The 19850-nt window shown below is 30.4% G+C and overlaps 1 protein-coding gene across 2 annotated transcripts; it reads left to right on the top strand.

Moving 5' to 3' along the window:
- Nucleotides 1-117: 117 nt before the first annotated feature.
- LOC137928856 (monocarboxylate transporter 1-like) lies at nucleotides 118-17620 on the top strand. 2 transcript variants are annotated; one of them, XM_068771850.1, is made up of 9 exons: nucleotides 118-414; nucleotides 7012-7135; nucleotides 8980-9123; nucleotides 9825-10097; nucleotides 10301-10460; nucleotides 10872-11019; nucleotides 11657-11801; nucleotides 14615-14803; nucleotides 17216-17620. In XM_068771850.1, exons 1-9 carry the CDS (start codon nucleotides 298-300, stop codon nucleotides 17335-17337), a joined length of 1422 nt encoding a protein of 473 aa, XP_068627951.1. In that variant the 5' UTR covers nucleotides 118-297; the 3' UTR covers nucleotides 17338-17620. The 2 variants fall into 2 exon arrangements, with proteins under 2 accessions (XP_068627951.1, XP_068627952.1); XM_068771851.1 differs by having other exon boundaries at nucleotides 10379-10460.
- Nucleotides 17621-19850: the final 2230 nt, after the last annotated feature.

Here is a 19850-nt window from a genome sequence, read left to right on the forward strand (position 1 = left end):
ATATAAACTAAGGTCTAAATTGAATTAGTAAGCTTAGATGATGGTTTACTCTAAGTCAGTCGAATCCGTTGATTATTTTGACCGGCATTTAAGTATTATTCAATGCGGTGACAGAGACAGTGCTGACTGGACGTGCGCGGGCTGCGTCTGTAACAGTTTTAAATAAAATGCGATCCTGTTAAAACTTATTAGCTTAACCGGAAATAATCATAAATGATTAGAAACAAAATGAGCATAGTAAAAAATTTATAGTGTGGGTATATCTAAAATATTAAATAGTGTTAAAATATTTATAACATGGATGAGGCTTTTGCACATCTCGAGCATGCAGAGAAGAGGCAGACTGAAAAAGCCCGGCTGCCCCCCGATGGAGGCTGGGGTTATCTCGTTTGTATCGGCGTAGGATTTACTTTTGTAAGTAGCGCTTTTTTTATATTTTTATCTATTTACTGTAAACCAATTTATATTTAATACTTTCTTAATAACTCTTGGTTAGATTATTTTTATTTTGGTTTTTAAATTATTAAAATCTGTCTGATTCTTTGTGGGCTCTTATCAGATCGGGATGAATTTGTAACTCTCATAACTTTTAGTTGAAGGATAGCAGTAAGCAATTCAAATTTGATTCTAACTTAAATTAACAAATTTGTCTTAAATAAATAAATAAATCCTATCATAGATACAATCATAAAAAAATTTAACTATCCATTTAAAAAAAAGGTTTGACGTATCGTTTTAACTTTTATCAATTTATTAGGAATATAAGTAGCGAATACCAGTATCGATTATAATTTTTTTTATAAAAATTATTTTATAAAAAATATAAGATTTATTATTTGATCATTTCATTAAACATGATAAAATTATATATGTGGTAAAAATTACAGTATCAAAAGTTTTTCGAAATGGAAATTCCTCGCATTTCTTTCTTAGCTTTTTCTTAACAACTCTTAATCAATATTTTCGCAGCACCGACATATTGCGTGCTCTGTCCCTAAAAATTATTGGAAAAAATACCAATACTATTGTGACCTCTTGTCGTCCAATATTTCGTTATAGAATTTTAAAAATAACACTGTATAATACTGGGGGAAAAGAGAAAATTGTCAATTTCTGCTATAGAATAAGCCTCATTCTCATCATCCTCGCCATTTAGCCTCAACAGACTATGTGATCGGACAGGTTCTCAAAACTCATGTTTATGTTAATTACTTTTTTTTTTCACTAAATGAAAGTAATCGTATCCAAGTCTTTTTAACGAGTTGTTTCAGACATACTGGTTTCAATACGCGATGGTATTGGGTTAACATCTTTTTACAACGGTAAAATATTTTTTACGTTTCGAAATTTTTTAAATTTTTCAGACTTTAATCTTTAACTTGAAGTAACTTTTTTCTTTCTAGCTATACATACTTTTATACGCACGAAAGTTGTTTCTTATAACTCTTTAATATTTAAAAAATTACATGATAGACAAAATCATCATTATTCACTTAAACGAATAAATTTATTAATTTTATTGTTAAACTTACTTAATCGTATAAAAATTTTAGACGAACAATTCAATATTGTGATGTCGTTTCTACGTCGGCCTCTACTACTAGCGGCCTCAGTCGAAGCCACTAAGAGTCTGCAGTTGGATACAAATAAAAGGTGTTTCCTAGATATGCTAAAAACTAAGATTAGCCCAAATGCCATCTGCGCTCCGTCCTTTCAAACTTGCGGAATCTGTATATACCAATAAAGCAACGTTGAAAATCTAAATGCTGAAAAAAAAAACAAGCAGAGGTAGTTATAAATAACTGTAACTGCCTGTCTAACAAAAATATTTTTTTCACCCCATGATACTTACCTTGACACGAACAAAACTTACTTTTTTTCGTATTCATTTTCATTTCTGAAAATAAACTAAATAATGAAATTATATTAAAAGAGAACATTTGTTTGAAAACCTATTCGAATCCCTTTCGAATATTAAATGAATAAATAGTATAGGCGATGTGTAACCAAATGAAATCCCACGTTAAGTTAAAAAAAGTGTACGTTTACTACTTTTATACATAAAAATACAATCTCACGCTTATAGCTAAAGCATTTGTAGGTTATATATCACATCACACCACTCGACTTAAAAGCGATTTGGGATAACATCTTCGGAAAACAGGTTTGTCCTAAATTAAACACACATTGGATCCGCGTGATAGAACTTTATCTCGTATTCTCTATTTAAGAGGTAGCTTATTTTAATAGATATATAAATTGCAGTTTTTATTCTTTTTCTCGTCGACAGAATTTTTATGTACATGCTTGTAAAAGAAACAAAATTGTGTATCTATAATACCGTCGTCTTGACTTTCTAATGTTCTTTTTTTATAAATATAAAACCTAAAATTTCTACTCATATTTACGTTCTGCTATTATTATTATTATTTTTAAACCTGATAGTAAGTTTTCTATAAATAATAATAAATAAATAAATAGTAGTAATATGTTTAAATAACTAAATATATATCGAGTATTAATTACTGAGTATACATTTTATTAATCGGATTGAACGTAAAGTAATCCGGCTGAATACAAATGAAAGGTGTTTCCTTGCGATACCCTGTCTACGTAATGTATATCTAAGGCCGTTGGTACACGCGCAGTTTGTGCTCCAAAGAATCACAGATTATTGTATATAGTTTTGATAATTGGAATTTGTGTAGTCGACTGTTTCGAGGGGGGACCGATGGAAAATCATCATTGTCATATTTAAGCACAGAATCATTATTTAAGCATTGAACGTCCACCTAGACGTTCGACGCTGCTCTTGCCGGCCTGTGGTTTCCACTCCAAAAGCTTAAGTCCCCAACGGTCATCTGTTCTCGCGATATGTGGCCTGCACACTGCTATTTCAAATTAAAATCCTCTGGGTCATGCGGATCAAATCCGTTCGTCTACACACGTTCTCGTTACTGAATTTATATAGTAGAGAAATCCCATAGCTAGTCTAATACCATTAATGCAATAGTCGTTTCCCTTACACAGTCTTGATAAATTATTTACCATAACCTATGTAAGCCGTTGAATCTCCAAAAAAAATACTTTATGTGAATTCTGGGAAGGTTATAATTCGGAACTTAAGCTATCGCGTTATAGTTATCATTATCATCACCATTTCAGCCATATGACGTGGACTGCTGCACATAGGCTTACATCATAGATTTCCAACAGGACAGACTATAATAGATTAGTTGAAACCAGCACGACATAATAGTAAAACATTATTAAATGATTTCTTTTAAATTCGTTCAAGAAACCACAAAAAAATTTAAATGCACGTCATGATCATATGTAAATAATGTTAAGGTAGTAAATTAAATTTTAAACGTTATTCCGGTAACAATTTACATAGTCGAGATTTTGGTGTCAACAATAACTAAAAAGTTACAGTCCTGTTTATTTTAATGGCTACCTGTTATTTTAAATAACCCATAAAAACTGTTTGTTTATCAACTAGTTTAATACTTCCTATACGTTGAAGTATTTTTCTCTTAGTATACTTTTCGGAAATTGTTACTACTTTTTTTCACTTTTTTTTTTACTTTTCTCTTACCGTGTGTGTATCCGAACTGTTTTCAATTCCTAAATCGTTGTTATGTTAAAATAATTCAACTCTACTTACTATAAGCGTAGCCTTTCATTCAACGCTATTATCTTATAAAAATTGATCTGAGTGTTATAAAATTTATTTAAATTATTATATCCAAGACTATCTTTGTCAAAAAAGAAACATAGAAATTTTTAAGATAAAATATTATCTAATAATCATGTTGTTGAATATGAATTTAAATGGAAATGATAAAATAATCTCATGAAATATTATCTAAAAAAGTTGAATGTGAGTTTAAATAAACGTCTATGTTTTTACAGTAAACCTACATGATGTTCTATTACGAGTATAGTATAAGATGATTTTTATTTCGTTTCATTTTGTATCGATGTAGAAGGACAAATGTTCCTTGTAAAGACCAATGCCCCCAAATCACTTCAAATGATTATGTACGTCGGAGTAGTATTTTGAAAACTGTTGTTACTTGCATAGTTTTACAACAAACTACCGATACAACTTGGTTTCGAAGAACCTTCTTATTCGACTAACAGCGTAATAATGTCTTCTGCGAATCTAACGACGACCGCCTGTGGCTGCGCCGGTGTTATTTCTTCCCCTAACAACAAATAATTCCAAACATTTATGTGGTTACAAAATGATATTTCCATTTCATTATAATCATCGTTTTAACCGATACACGCCCGCTGCAAATCAAAGGCCTCCCCCAGGAATCGCAACGATAACTGCTCTTGCACTAACCAAATACAGTGACTTCTTGTGTCCTTGATTCTGTCGTTCGTTCACCATATATGTTTACCCCACAATAATTATTTTTTAACATTCAAGCAAGTTTACAATGCGGACATGCAAACATCTTTGTATCTTACAGTTCTTAATTACTTAATTATTGCAAATTGTTTTTTGTATTTTTCTCCCTGTATCCATAAAAATTTTTGATGTATGCAACAAGCTTTTTTGCGAATCGTTTTTTTTTTTTTGGAACAATTTCGTAACTTTTACACGTAAACCTTGATTTTTATCAGTTCAGGATCAATAAGGATTGGTAAAAAATTTAATATTTTCGTTGAAAAGTCCGTGATCTTTGCATTTTTTTTAAATACTTTTGAACCGAATTTGCATTGCAAAACGCATCACCGCTCATTTTTATTTCAATAAAATGCCCATTTTCTTTACCAAACTTTTTCAGTGACATGATGTATAGAGATAAAATATATTACCATATTTTAATACAAATATAAAAAGCAAATACCATATATGCATATATGAGGATTAAATAATTTAAGTATACTAAATATAAATATTACATGACTACATATATAGACTAGTTTAAATATACATTGCGTTAAAAATGTGATTTATTTTAAAATTTACTTATGCTCGGAATTTTTTATACGTAATAAGCTTATCTTTAGATGGAGCTCGTAATTCAAGATTAAGATATTTACAAAATTAAATATTATATAAATATGTGAAGTTTTCTGACAATGAATGAGCATTTAATTCTTATTACCCACACGCGGTATATCATTTAGGCTAATTAGTAAAATTGTAATGTTTAGCATTACAGAATTTTTTTATTCATACTGCGAGTGCCGGATCCGTTGCTTTACAAAAAGTGGCGCCGGGTACGGTGCTCATGGCTGACGATTCACGTCTCAGGTTTAAACAGGCTCTCGTGTAATATGTAAGAGTTCACCATCACCTACCAAGCCCCTCTCTCTCTACCTATCCAAATTTTAAACCATACTTCTAATACTGCATAGAAAGCCCCTTCCATGAATGGGCTAACGCTGGTTTTGTCAGGCCTGCATCCTTTAGCATGTAATAGAGAGTCTATTCTTTAACAATAAATTGTATTTTGTTTACTGAAAAAATACAATTTATCATATAAATAGGCAAACAAATACTATAAAATTATTTCTGAATGAAACATGACCATGAGAAATCTGCAATAAATTATATTCACAAAATAATATGAAAGGTTCCGTATGTAAGTTTGCACTTAATTAAGTTATAACCCCAACAAAACGTGACATATAAGTTTTAAACGTTTGTGTCTTCGCGGCATTACTTACCTTGTTTTGTAAACAGAAAGATTAAAACAGAACGCATACAGATTTTGATAAAGTAAAACATCTACGAATCATTTTACGAATCTACTCTTTTGTGGTACATTATCATCGAATAAATGTCATATTTTTCTACAAAATACGTATGTATGTATTTTCAGACAAATATCTGTCTGAAATGTAGAAAATTGCGGATTGTGTATCGAAATAAATAAATAAAATTTATTTTTTAGTTGACAGCAGAGCATAAAGGATATGTTGTTACAAATTTAAATTAGCTATTAAGACAGGTTTTTTTTAAAAATGGTTACATAAAAGGTATGATGACGTATTTTACTTAAATAATACGTCAGCGAAAGCGGTACTTGCGTACGACATTAACTGTCACTTGAATCGAAAACCTGAATAAAAGAGAAACAAGTTACGATTAAAAAATTAAATTAATTTTTCGGAATAATTCAAGCTAAACGTGGCACACCAGTTCTTCTGTGTTCAATTTTATGTAACAAATATATGCAAATATTATAATCAGCATCATGATATAATAATTACCATAGAGACGCGTATCGATCACATTGATATCCTTATCGTTTAAATATACTTTTTGGATATTTTCTTAATTAATCTTCCTGCGTGTATATTTAGATTCCTGTGTCATTCTTGAATATATTAAACTTAACTTTGTAAAGTTAAATACTTATGTTAATAAAGGAAGTATAATAAATAGAAACCAACATGGCTCAAGGAAATGCTAAGACAGTGACAGTGGACATGCCACATAGCGCGTAGAACTGATAGCCTCTTCGGTTTAGAATACAATGTCACATACTTAAAAATCGAGTTATAAATATTAAAACTAATTTTTTGGATTTTTCTCTAAAATACTCATGTTATGTTTATAAGAACAAACTATTTATCAACGATCATAAATCTGGTGCCACGTACAAAATGCATGAGAAGTTTTAAATAATAATTTAATCATTAATAAATAACGAATGAAATTTCAACCCACGTGACTACGCGACCTTGACTTTTGCCTTAACCCGATATACCGAAGCAAAAACATATTTTTTTCTGCAAAGAAGGCATGGTTTAATAAAAACTTTTTCTAATACATTCCATTTGCCAGAACACGATACCATTATTACGAGCCATAACTCACTTCTCTTTATATAAAAAAATCTTATTACTTCATCACTTCATATTACAAATTTATTACCATACAATAAGGTTCATAATTTTTATAACCATAAAAATTCATAGCACTGGAATCATAGATCGGATAACTTTTTTACTTCATGTCACAATAATATAATTTGATTACAGATGCTGGGATTTGGTTCGTCCAACGCTTTTGGTATTTTGTTCAACAATTTCTTCATCGAACAAGACGGTGCAAGTGGTCTACCTTTAGTCATTGGAGTATATAATGGAGCTCTTTCCATAGCAGGTGATATTATGTTCTATCTATCTATACTATACCCAAGAGATTTTCACCTATGTACTGACTCACCACAATTTTTCTTCACAAAGGTTAGAGACTTGAAATATGTTAGAATTATTTGTTTTGCTAAACAGAGATTAACTAAGAATTATTATTGCGAATTTCTATGCGCAATGGGGTTGTGGTGGCGTTAATATAAAAAATGCATGTTTTCAGACTACAGCTCTTATATGTACAACTTGGTCAAAATATTTCATTTTACATGGTAAAAAATAACAATTTTTTTTAAAATACCGGCCATAAAAAGTAGTGTTTGCTACACGAAGTGCGCCAGGTACAGCTAGTATACGTGAGATTTTAATCAATGTACTGACTCATCACAATATCTCTATAACCATAAAATTAAGAGACTTGAAATTTGGTAAAGTTATTTTTCTTACTGATTATAAATCAGCTAAGAAAAGATTTTAATTCCACCCGCTTCAACGAGGCGTTCATTAAGTTCATGAAGCAAGCTGGTGAGAGGTAATTATGCATAAACTTCTACTATTATTACAATGTTTAACAACAATATGACATAAATACAGGGATTTTAGATAGCAAACAAAATTGGACGGAAATCTTAATATGCAAGAGCAAATTTTAGTTACCAAGGCAACAATTGCATGAGAAATCATACTACTAATGTTACACTATGTGAAATTTTAGTTCGGCTCGAATTTCAACCAACTTTGAACTCGGCTAGAATTTCTGTCCCCAATTAATAATGAATCTATTAGCTTAATACAAATCGGTTAATAGGAAGATATCATTGGATAGAGAACGATTGCCGCTCAGGGACTAAACAGTTTGCATCACTTATTCATTGGTTCATATTGATTTGACCGATATTGAAATAGTAACGGCGCTAGTCAGTAGTTTCCGTAGATGCGTTTTGTTCCAAAGGAACTTAGCGACTAGGAGATATAATCTCAAAAATTTAAATTGTTTTAATAACCTACTGATCGGTTGTTAAATTTATAAGTGATCTAAAAGTAATATATATATTCAAATATATACACGAAAATATTAAATAGCTAAATACATAAAAAATTATAAAGTTCAATCCGCATATGTCCAAAAGGAAATCGTTGTAAATAAGGCATATTTTTTTGATCTGTAATATTTAAAAGTCATAAAAATGTTCTCAGTCCTTGACAATAATTTACCTGCCGTCATAACACGCATGAGAAAGGCAGAGATTTAATAAATTCCTTAGTTGACAAAAATTGGACAAACACGTTTTTTATCTTTACTCAAATATGTTACAGTTTAATATAAACTAAGAACGTTTTTGAGTGTAACACAATTGATGCGATTTCCATATATTTGATAAAGTAATGGATAAACAAAAAGAATCTAATTTCGTACTTTTCTCAACATTTTTTTTTACAAATAATGAAACTCGCGGCTCTCAAGTTATTATTTTTATCTTTTTAATAGAAATTTTCCGTAAAAAAAAAACAACACTATTCACGTGCAGTTGCAACTTCCGAGATATAAAAATCAAATATTAGTAAACAGTGTCGAGCAAATTGGTAAAGTGAATGGCCTTATAATAGCATAAATTTTAATAACTTTTTAGGTTATCGCAACTTTTTCTCATCAAATCTATATTATTTCCAATATAGGCTTCTTTTGCATTTATTTTGATTACGGATAAATAAAAAAATCTTTACGATAAAAACACTACATTTTTTTCATTTTAATGGTAAAGTTTAAAAAATGTATAATGTGAAAAACAATCTTCACGTTTTCTTAAAAATATAAATATGAATTGTTTTGTGTATTAACAAGTAACTATTTTGTAGGATTCCTAAGCGGAATTGCATTGAAGAGATACTCATTTCGGCAAGTAGGTCTACTTGGAGCAGGATTGTTTATATTGGGAGATCTTTTGACTATATTTGTCACGAGAACATATCAATTGGTTTTTACATTTGGAGTTATAAGAGGTAATATTTTATTTATTATCACTTATTGATTGACTTAAACTATGTTTCCAAGGAATGCATTTCGTTCGCACCAAACGTTGTTTGTCCTAACGATTATACTTATATTAAATACATGAGCATAATCAACAGGTTACTGTAGTTTGTTCGTTCAACGTTTTTTTAATAAAGAGCATAAATTAGTTTATTCGGTACCTTAATAAAAAGTTAATGAAGATTATTTGAATATAACGACTCTGTATAACACGTTTTATTAGACACTTGATTGTCAAAAGTTACAGGCCTGTCGCAGGCTTGAAAGAAAAAAAAATTAAAACGCTTTACAGAGTAATCGATTTATTTATTATTTATAAACGATTACTTACTATGTTTTCTGTTTTATACACTACAAGGTTTTCGTAAAATTGGAATTATAATTTCAATTTAATACATGTAGTGTTTTAATTTACTCTTTGGTTAGTTTAGGAAAAGAAATGTTTGGTTTACACAATTTTTCTCACAACATGTTTCTTTCCGTAAAACATGTAAAATGGGAGATTTGTTAACGCTATTTTCAAGTTTTGCTTCAAAACATTGGTGACATTTTTAACACATTATTTTTTAAGTGATATATAAAAAAATTATGGATACAAATGAATAGATTATTGTAAGATAAAACGTCAATAATATTATACATAATACTATATTTATTAATAATATTTCAGGTGCCGGCTTCGGTGTTATGATTCCAGTTAGTTTTACAGCGTTCAACTGTTATTTCACAAAGAAACGTACCGCGATGATGAGTGCTAATCAGACTATGAGCAGCATTGCGTCTATCACTTTCCCGATACTCGTGACGTTCCTTCTCGCAGAGTACGGCTTCCGTTGGACCCTTGCCATAATTATGGCCTTAGATCTCCATCTTTTGTTCGCCATGTTGGTTATGCACCCTGTTGAATGGCACATGATTAAATCTGAAAATAGTACAAATAATGGTAATGTATAGATTTACGGGCTTTAATCAAGTTTTGTATGTAGCGTCCTATGTCTTATTTAATATACATTTCAATAAACTCTCGAAAGTAAGCTTCACTTATGCAATCGTAAATAACACTAGACAAAATTACGCTACTTCCCATTTTTATTAACAAATCATTATTTTCATTTTCATCAACATCAGTGTACTAATAACTTACAGACTCATTAAATTGTGACGTCCGCGATACTAAAGCTAATAATGAAAACTATGATGAAACAGTGGTCAAAATGTTGCCAGGTGATGACAATATGATTGAAATAAAAGAAATAAAAGAAACAAGGGCGTCGTGTAAACATGAATCAATTCAAAAAAGTATCATGTAAGTTTGTTTTTCCTAAAACTTGTATACGTTAAGGAAGTTATTGACATAAGTTTATAATAAAATTAATAATTTGAAGTATTTGTTACATAAGGATATACCGATTTTTTTAATTTTGCTCCTGCTAAGTTTTGTTTTATTTGTAGATGGTTTGTTTACTTTTTTTATTAAAACTATGTTAGCAGAGTTAATCATCGAGCAGAAAGTAGTGTCCTATAATTATAATGAAACTTCTACTGAAAGTTATAATTTAGATTTTTGGTTCACATCGTTTATAAGATAAAAGATAGCTTTACGCGATTCTTTCTATAAACATAGTAACATTATATTATGCTTTATCAATAAATAAGATTAATGCTAGTTTTCGTAAAAGATTGACTGTGAGGAACTTACATTCGATTTCTATTTCAGAAAAATTATTTACGATAACGTCGAATTAGATTTGCTGAAGGACCCGAGATTCGTAAGCACATTAGTTGGTTTAGGTTTCGCATTCGTTTCCGATGTCACTTACCTCGCCATGGAGCCTATGCTTTTATTTTCTTATGGATACTCAAAGGTAATTGACATATTGATTTACATTACTAATTAATTCATGATCCGCAAGATGTTTACGAAGCATATCGAAACTGGTCAAATTTAAATTGAAATACTTACGATATAGCTATCAAAGTTATAACCAAATTGAAATGTAACAGTAGAAAAATATTAAAGTTAATAAACGAATAATTTATTGAATCATGGCTCGTTGCAGAAAAGTATTTTTGTAATTTAATTTATTTTGTAATTTAACTAATAATAAAGTCGACGAGCTATTGAGAAGGCTATGGTTGTGATTTCTCCACGAGATCGTATCACGAATAAGGAGATCCGAAAATAAAGGCAAATAGCCGATATTGCCCATCGGATTGACAACTTGAAGTGGCAGTGGTCAGGCTCCAGAGGCCGCTGGGCCCTTAAGATTTTGGAGAGTAAATTCCGGACCGACAAGCGTAGCGTAGAATGCCAACGCCAACCTACAAGATCAGTAGACGACCATATAACAACAATGATTATTTTTAATTACTTTGGAGATATATCGCTTACAGCCGGACCTATTAGAAATCTATGAAAAAACCTATATTTTGGACGTACTACGGCTAAAATGATGATGACGCCGATTACATGTTTATTTTCAATATTTTTTTCTTTCGTAGATGCAAGTAGCAACGTGTGTAATGATGGGCGCTATAGCTGATCTAATCGCAAGATTTTCGTTAGCAGTGTTCACATATTTTTACACAGTCAATAGCCGTAAAATTTTCTTCTTTGGAACATGCCTTACTATCATATTACGTATAGGTAAGAGTGGCGAAGGTATAAAGTTATTAATTGCAAATCAAACAAGCTGTTAGAAAAGTTTTATGATTCTATGTTTATTTATTAGTTGTGCAAAAGAAATAATTTTTGACGATAACACTGTTTTTTTCTAATCTACCTTCTTGTAGGTTAGAATTCTATAATTGTACCTAAGGGATTTATCTAAAATAAAATCCGAAAAACCTATCATAATTACTTAAAACGGACGAATTATTTCGACGCAATATTAAGATTCTTCACAATTATCTTGAAATTTTCTTACCCTAACCAGCATTACATTACTTGTCACCATTTACGTAGCTCGATGTTTGAGAAGAACGCACGAAATCATCTTTCATAAAAAGTATTTTAAATTATAACAAAATTCTTGTAAGAAATTTTCAAACCTATACTTTGAGGGGTCACGTAGTGAGAATGAAAATGTTAGAAAAAATCTTTTTGATTTAAAATAACGTGATCAGTTAATACATTGTTTCTTCTCTCATTTCCTCCCCTTTTTATAAAAAAAGAAAGTTTTATAGAAACCAGACAAAAAGTTTTACATAAAAGTGGTATTAAATATTTTAAAATTCTCGCAACGCAAATATAAATTTTAGAATTTTTAATTTTAATCTACTACGAATTTTAATAATACATATTAAAAATGAAAAGTATCTATAAGAAAACACGCATATCTAAATATTAGATTTCACAAATATTTCCGTGTGTCCGATATTGTGATGGAACGTATAATATCATCTTAATCTTAACGATATTTTCAAGTGTTTCGGCGCATATAAAGCCTTGTTTCATTATAGTATCAGAAAAAAAAAATAGAATTTTACTATCGTAACCGTAAAGGAAAAATAAGGTAAAAGAGAATAATGAAGTAATTAAGGATAAGCAAATAGTATAGCGTGATAAAACAGCCTCATTATTAAATTGTTTGTGTAGAAAACGAGACCATTTGTTTTCATACATTTTTAATAATGCTTGTAATATTTTAAACGCATATAATAATAATAAATTGTAGAATATAATATATAATATTATGATTCGGTTCATAGCCGTCGTTACGTAGTATAGCGGTCTCATATCTGATTTAAAGTCAATAGATTTACATCTGTTTTAGAAAGAAGTCAATATTCATAAATCTTGTCGTAAGATAAAAAATATGTTTAGTTTTATCATAGGTTGTTAAGAGCGTGATATAAAGAGAATTCTGTTCTAACAGCCTTAAAGACAGAAAGTTTCTGTTGGTGCAACATTATGATAAGACACGATAAAATCCGTTAACTTACATTCTATGTTTTGAATAAATCGAACCGACAAAAAATGTTTTGACCAGCTTCAATTTATTCGTCGGATAGAATTAATATGTTTACCAATCTTCATAAGCAACTGGAATGTAAAGATTATTATAGTGGGCGTTAACTAATTAATTTTAATAAAGAAATTTAAATATTTGTTTACACATGGTTAAGTTTTTAAAAGAATTCAACTATTGAATAACTTTTTAAATTGTTTATTCATCATCGTTATTTACATTAATTATTGATCTGGTTCAATGTTTTTTTTTTTGTAAAAAGAACGCCATGTAAATGGCAGTTGTAAAGGCATCTTTACATCGTTTTCATTAACTAATGATATAAGCTGCACGTTGGTATTTACTCCATTTTGTAAATACATAATAATTGAAAATTTTAATGTATGTTTAAAAATTTATATTTAATTCGATGTTAGGTTTCGGTAGTATAAACTTTTTATTTATTTATTTAGTTATAAATCGCGACAGAAGCAGATGCTTTTAAATTAAACAAATCAAAATAATCTGGTGCACCAGCTTATTAAAGGCCTGTATAACACTCAAATTTTTTATGATATGCAATAGCACATTAGTAAGAAAAGTAAGTTAAGAATGAATGAATACACATATAACACTGATCAAAAATAAGGTGAATGTGTTTATAAAATGTAAATTGTATTTATATATCCTTCAAATCCATTTTATCCCCTTCAAAGTAATCTCCGTCTGGTAAAACAAACTTTTCCCAACGCTTTTTTCTAATCCACGAAATTGTCGGAAAAGTCCTTTACTGGTATAACCTTCAAGACCATCGATTCGGTTTTTATTTCCTCAGTCGTGTTAAACCGGCGTCCCCGCATTTGCGTGAGGAGTTTTCTGAATAGTAACCGTACGGAAACATATGAGGCGAATACAAGCCGAGTCGAGAGTTTTGAGGCTTGCATTACAAGATATTGAAATTGAGAACGCGTTTGAGACACAAACCATCCTTCAAAATAGACTGGTCTGATAAATAAATGATATTTCACAAACACTTTTGACTAACAGACACTTGGCAAATATTATATATTATTAGAATATCCTACCAAACTAGGAAAAAAATACCTGCCTTCCTAATGCCCGGGAGCTTTAAATGACAATTTCACCTAACTTTTTGATCGCAGTAGTATATATTTCATATACGCATATCCCATATATTAACTAAACAAAAAAAAATCATTCTTAAACTATGGTATGATATTCGAATGTATGAAACAAAATCTCTTTTTTTCTCTTTTCTTCTATTCAGGCAATAAACGCTCACTGCAAGGCCAAAGGTCGCCGCAATGACCGGCATTGCGCTCGCCACATCCAACGACTTCCCCTTAACTATGTAGTCGATCCATCTAGTATTCTATTTTTGAACAAAATATATTGCTTGTGTTCAGAAACTTTGCTCTTCCGTTAATATTTCTGCGAAACTATCGTTGTACCAGTAAATAAATAATTAATAATATATTGACGTTTCCAGCGTTGGTGTGTTCGAGCGAGATCTGGTTCGTGTTCACAATAACAGTGATATCTGGTCTGATCAGATGTTCGGTTCAAGTGTTGTTTCCACTTGTGCTGGTGACAGCAGCACCAGACAGATTCCCAGCGGCGTTAGCGCTCCATATCATCTTCTCAGGATTTTTGATGCTCATCGCTGATCCCTTGATAGGTATAATTCAATAATATATGCTTTTTTAGAGAGTAAATTTGCAAGAAAAACTCTTGTGAAAAGAAGTTTGCAGGAAGTGAGTAATTTTCATCATCATTTTAATCATCGTTTCAGCTGTAGGAAGCAAACTGACATAAGACATAAGCCTTACATAGATTTACCCTGGCGTGTTTCGATTATTACTAGCTGTCAATCGCCCGCTGAGCGTGGCGTAAAATATAGAAATAAATCCGTATGTACCAAAAAGTATTCGTGCCACGGTACAACATATCAATAAGAGCTATAATTTTGAAATATTTATTTTTAATGAATCGGCGAAAGACGTGTTATTAAAATCTTTTTAACTTTCCTTTACAAGATGAAATAAATATTCCTACCAAATTTCAATCCTATATAATTTAAATTCTAATTCTAATCTTTAAGGTCCCAGAGGTATTGTGATATCAGTTTTGTTAAGGTATTGTCATGCTAGAATATAAGAAATCTCTTATATAGGTTAATTGATTATAATGCATGCTCATTTGCTGTTAATTACTGTATGATATACCTTATTCAAAAATCAATGGTTTCAAAAATAATAAATACAACGAGGATGTAGAAAAAGCATTACTAAAATAGAGGTTACAATTTTACGCTTAATTTAAATGTTATATTTGTCCCTGCAGACTACAGACTACAGACAAGTATAAAGATCACATTTATTTTTAGCTATTTTTATTCTACTATTGCTAAACACGGATGTTATCTTTTTGTTTACTTCATAGAAAGAAAAAAATAAAATATCCCATTCCCACATTACAAAGCATAAACTGCAGATTTTGAAACGTTATTGGCTATTTAAGTAATACAATATTGTGAAATGGATTATTCCTTCGCTATCTGAATATGTTGACGCTGCAAGTCATTTTTTGGACATAATAAAATAAGAAAAGATATTTCCAATATGCGTTTATTTCTGTTTATGCCAAAAACTAAGGGGATACACAAATATAGACGTACAAGGTGGATGGGATTGGTCTCACTACAGTGCTATTATTTTTGTGAACTACAAATAATTAGAGCAAATATTTGTCTTCATCTTTTTACTGCTAAACTTAATTCATTTATCATCATCATCATCATCATCACGTTAGCTAATAGATGTCCATCTCAAGGCATTGGCCTCCCCCAAAGACTGTCACAAACACTGGTCTTGCACCGCCCGCATCTAGCGACTATCTACAACGTAAACTGTCGTTAATCCACGTTGTCGCCACTCAAAAAACTTCGGCCCTAACGGCAATTGTTTAACATACGATGTGCCCCAGTCACTGTTACTTCAAACAAGCAATTCTACGATCTACGTCCGTGACCTTGGTTCTGCGGATCTTCTTATTTCTGATTTGATCTTGCAGCGAGGTTCAGAACATAGGCGTCTCCATTGTTCTCTGTGTGATCTTGAGCTTTTGCATCAGACCCATCCTAAACGATCACATCCCCGATCCGTACATCATCATATTGTTTAAAGAGTTTCGTCTTCGGACTTTAGCATTTTGGAGAAGAGAATGTTTCGGAATTTTATTTCTGTGATCTTTTTTCCCGAAGTTGGACTTACCTAGCTGGATGGTTAATCCCAGGTTTTATATAATCTTGTCTAAAACTTCGTCAGTTATATATATATATATATATATATATATATATATATATATATATATATATGTGTGTGTTACTGTTATAAATGTATGTTAATGTTATAAATATATACTATAATTATTGTGATAATAAAATCAATGTACGACAACGCGTCCTATTTTTTTTCGCTGTGTGGTGATTTTTGCTTCGATACTGGTGCGTTAGTATTATTAAATATAATAATACTGGCACATGCAATTTAAAAATATTCATCTTCAGGTCGCCTCTTCAATCTATTTATATCTGAGATACAATATATTCGCAATATTGTCTTTCATCGTGCATGAAACGGATGTTCGTTAGAGATAAGACAAAATATATGCATTTTAATTATCCATAGATTTTATTCGTTTTTGACGTTTATGTTTGTGTTTTCCATAAGGCCACTTTAATTCTCGGGTTTTTAATTAATTAGGGGGATTAATTAGAAGCTTTAAACCTGTTACATCTATTTCAAGCCGTATGTAGTGATAACTCTGAAATATGTTCCTTTTTTCAATTGAAATTCAGAGGCACACAGTCTGTAGAGACAAATAGTAAGCAATAATTTATTTTAATACGTAGTTATACGAATTTTGAAAATTGTTTTTGGGTGCTACGTTCATTTATAAATTTGGATAGTATGTACCGTATTTTAATTTACAGCAAATGAACTATATATTCACAGTTTAAAAGCTGTTACATCCATAACCAATCAACCTGTGTAATCAATTGACCAAATAATTTCATTATTTTTTCCAGGTCTTATCTTCGAAGCGACAGGAACCTATCTATACTGCTTCTTAGCCATGAGCGTATGCTGTCTTGTTTGCGTGGTGCTTTGGACTATAGAGTACATTGTATATCATAAAAAAACTATTTAAATAAACTATTATAATTTTATTCATGTTAAAATAAAGTGAAATAAATATAAGAGAATATTTAGCATTTAAATAATATAAATAACAGTGTACGAACCTGTTTAACCCACATTATATCCAAAAATGCAGATTTGTTAAAACGTCTGCAAGTTAGTTGATTACGTCAAAGCGGTAACAGTTATAATAAAAAGAATATACCACACATAAATGCTAGATAGCATAAAATGTGTGGCCAATATAAATTCATCGGAAAGTTTTTACAATCTAGGTGCTATGGACATTAATGTTCTTTTCCTATATTGTTAATGTACTCCGATAATTTTAATGTTAATTAATATTTAATTAAATATACAGATAATATTAAAACTCTAAATTAACCTTTTCTCTTGTTCTTTGATTAAATACTATCTTGTAATTTACGCAAATGATCCATTGATTTCATAAAAATATCATTCATGCTCTTAAATGTCGTGTCAATTGATATGTGATAATTTGAATGCAAATTAAATGCCGCGATAGAGATTTTTGTAATAAAACAGTTATTTTAAAAACAGTTAAAACATCTTTATATTATATATAACCATGCCTTAAATAGGATTATGTTTGATTATGTTGCGATGATCGGTATATTTCCCATATAGGTGAAAACTAAATTGTTGAAATTGCCTAAAAATTTATGTTTTTTTTTTTGTTGCTGTTCTATTTTTTATTACGACGTATACAAACAAATAAATTAATTTTTTTATTGTTATGCATCATGCCTCATGGTTTAATACAATATATAGTTATCCAAAACTATACAATAATTATTATATTAGCAATATTACGTAAAACATTATTCACGTGCACAATCTGTCACTAACAACGCACCAATTGTATTTAAATTGTACATTATTGTCATTATGTTAGCCGCAGGAGGTTCACAGCTGGACATGGGCCAGTCCAACGATTTGTATAAGGACCGGTTTGATGAAGCCTACAGCACCTGTGGACGGTCATCATACGATGCACTTGCTGGTCTATAGTCTCCACTCCAGAACCTTAAAGTCCCAACGGTCTTTTGTTCTGTACGATATGTGACCTTCCACTGCCATTTCTACTTACCAATCCACTGGACTATAGGCTGTCGGGTACACTTGTCGGGTATACTTCAATTCGTATGCAGATCTCATTCCTAATTCGATATCATAGAGAAATACGTAAGTGGAGATCATTGGAAACCTATACCTTGCAGGGGGCATATACCAGCTGAAACAAGAAAATAAATACCGAGCAATGCCGTCTCCATGGCTCGTTTAGAAACTGTCAAATTTACATTGTGGCTCAAAGTGAGCAATCAAGTTTTTGTAATTAGAATATGCTAATTAAGTTAAATTTGTTGTCAAAAATAGATTATAACTTTTTAAGTTTAACATAAGCTTTGAGGTTCACGTTAAAATAGTAAAAACGTTTATATTGTGCAAAATGTGTTTTATACCAAATCACTTAATAAAAAAGAATACCAAAGGAATTTGATGTAAAATAAATAAAAACAAGAATCGTTTTTAAAGTAATAGAAATTAACTTAAAATTAAATAGTAATGTTAAGAAATATTTTAAGGAGATTTTATGACAATGAATTTAAAAATAAACATATGACTACAATACATGTTTCAATATACCAGAAATTAACCAAAAACAATCAACAAAGATCTACAAAAGAAAATATAAAATGGTAAAAAAAACAAAGTGCCCTATTTTGACTTCAGAACGCACCTAATTAAAAATTAACTAAAATGTCAATATTTTTTAAGTAAATAACCATTATTTCGGTGCATTTTTTCCTTCTTTCGACTCGTATAGTTTCGCATACATAATGTATTTCCTTTTTTATTATAATCCGGTGGGACAACCCGCCTCGTTTTCAAAAGGTTTAATCTAAGCGCCCTCAGTGTTCTATCATCTCAACTAGCTTTATTTCATCATCATTTTATTCGTAAGACTTCTACCACTATGTGTAGACATCTCTGACAGATTTTCAAAAAACAGGTTAGACGCGGTCGTCTGGCCATCGTTATTTCAGATATTTTTAAATGTTAAAGAGGAGTGTATTCTGACAAATTATATCAAAAACCTCCAGAGGTGACATGTGACATGTGTCCAAAAATTACATCATTTCTCACATAATATATAATAAAAAATTATATTGTACGCATATATCTTCTTTGAACTATTGATATGCGTTTATGCAAATCGTAATAGCATTTATATTCATTATGCTTTGTCTTAAAAGCATTTACTTATAAAGAACCCGGAGCCATTTCAAAAAATTATACATAATAAATTTCTAGACTTCATAAAAACGCATTTTGTATTGGAATATTGAACAATAATTTTTCATATTTTTTTGTGTTAACCTTGAGTTCAATTATGATTGAACATTTTACTTGTCAAGAACATTATTGAATATTAATTAATTGGAATGTACATCGGACTTGCATATGAATAACGATATGATTTATACATTTGTTATTCTT

The sequence above is a fragment of the Battus philenor genome, unplaced genomic scaffold (assembly GCF_028537555.1).
Source record: "Battus philenor isolate CCGP_79_NKW_IND1 unplaced genomic scaffold, ilBatPhil1.0.hap1 SCAF_4, whole genome shotgun sequence".
NCBI lineage: Eukaryota > Metazoa > Arthropoda > Insecta > Lepidoptera > Papilionidae > Battus > Battus philenor.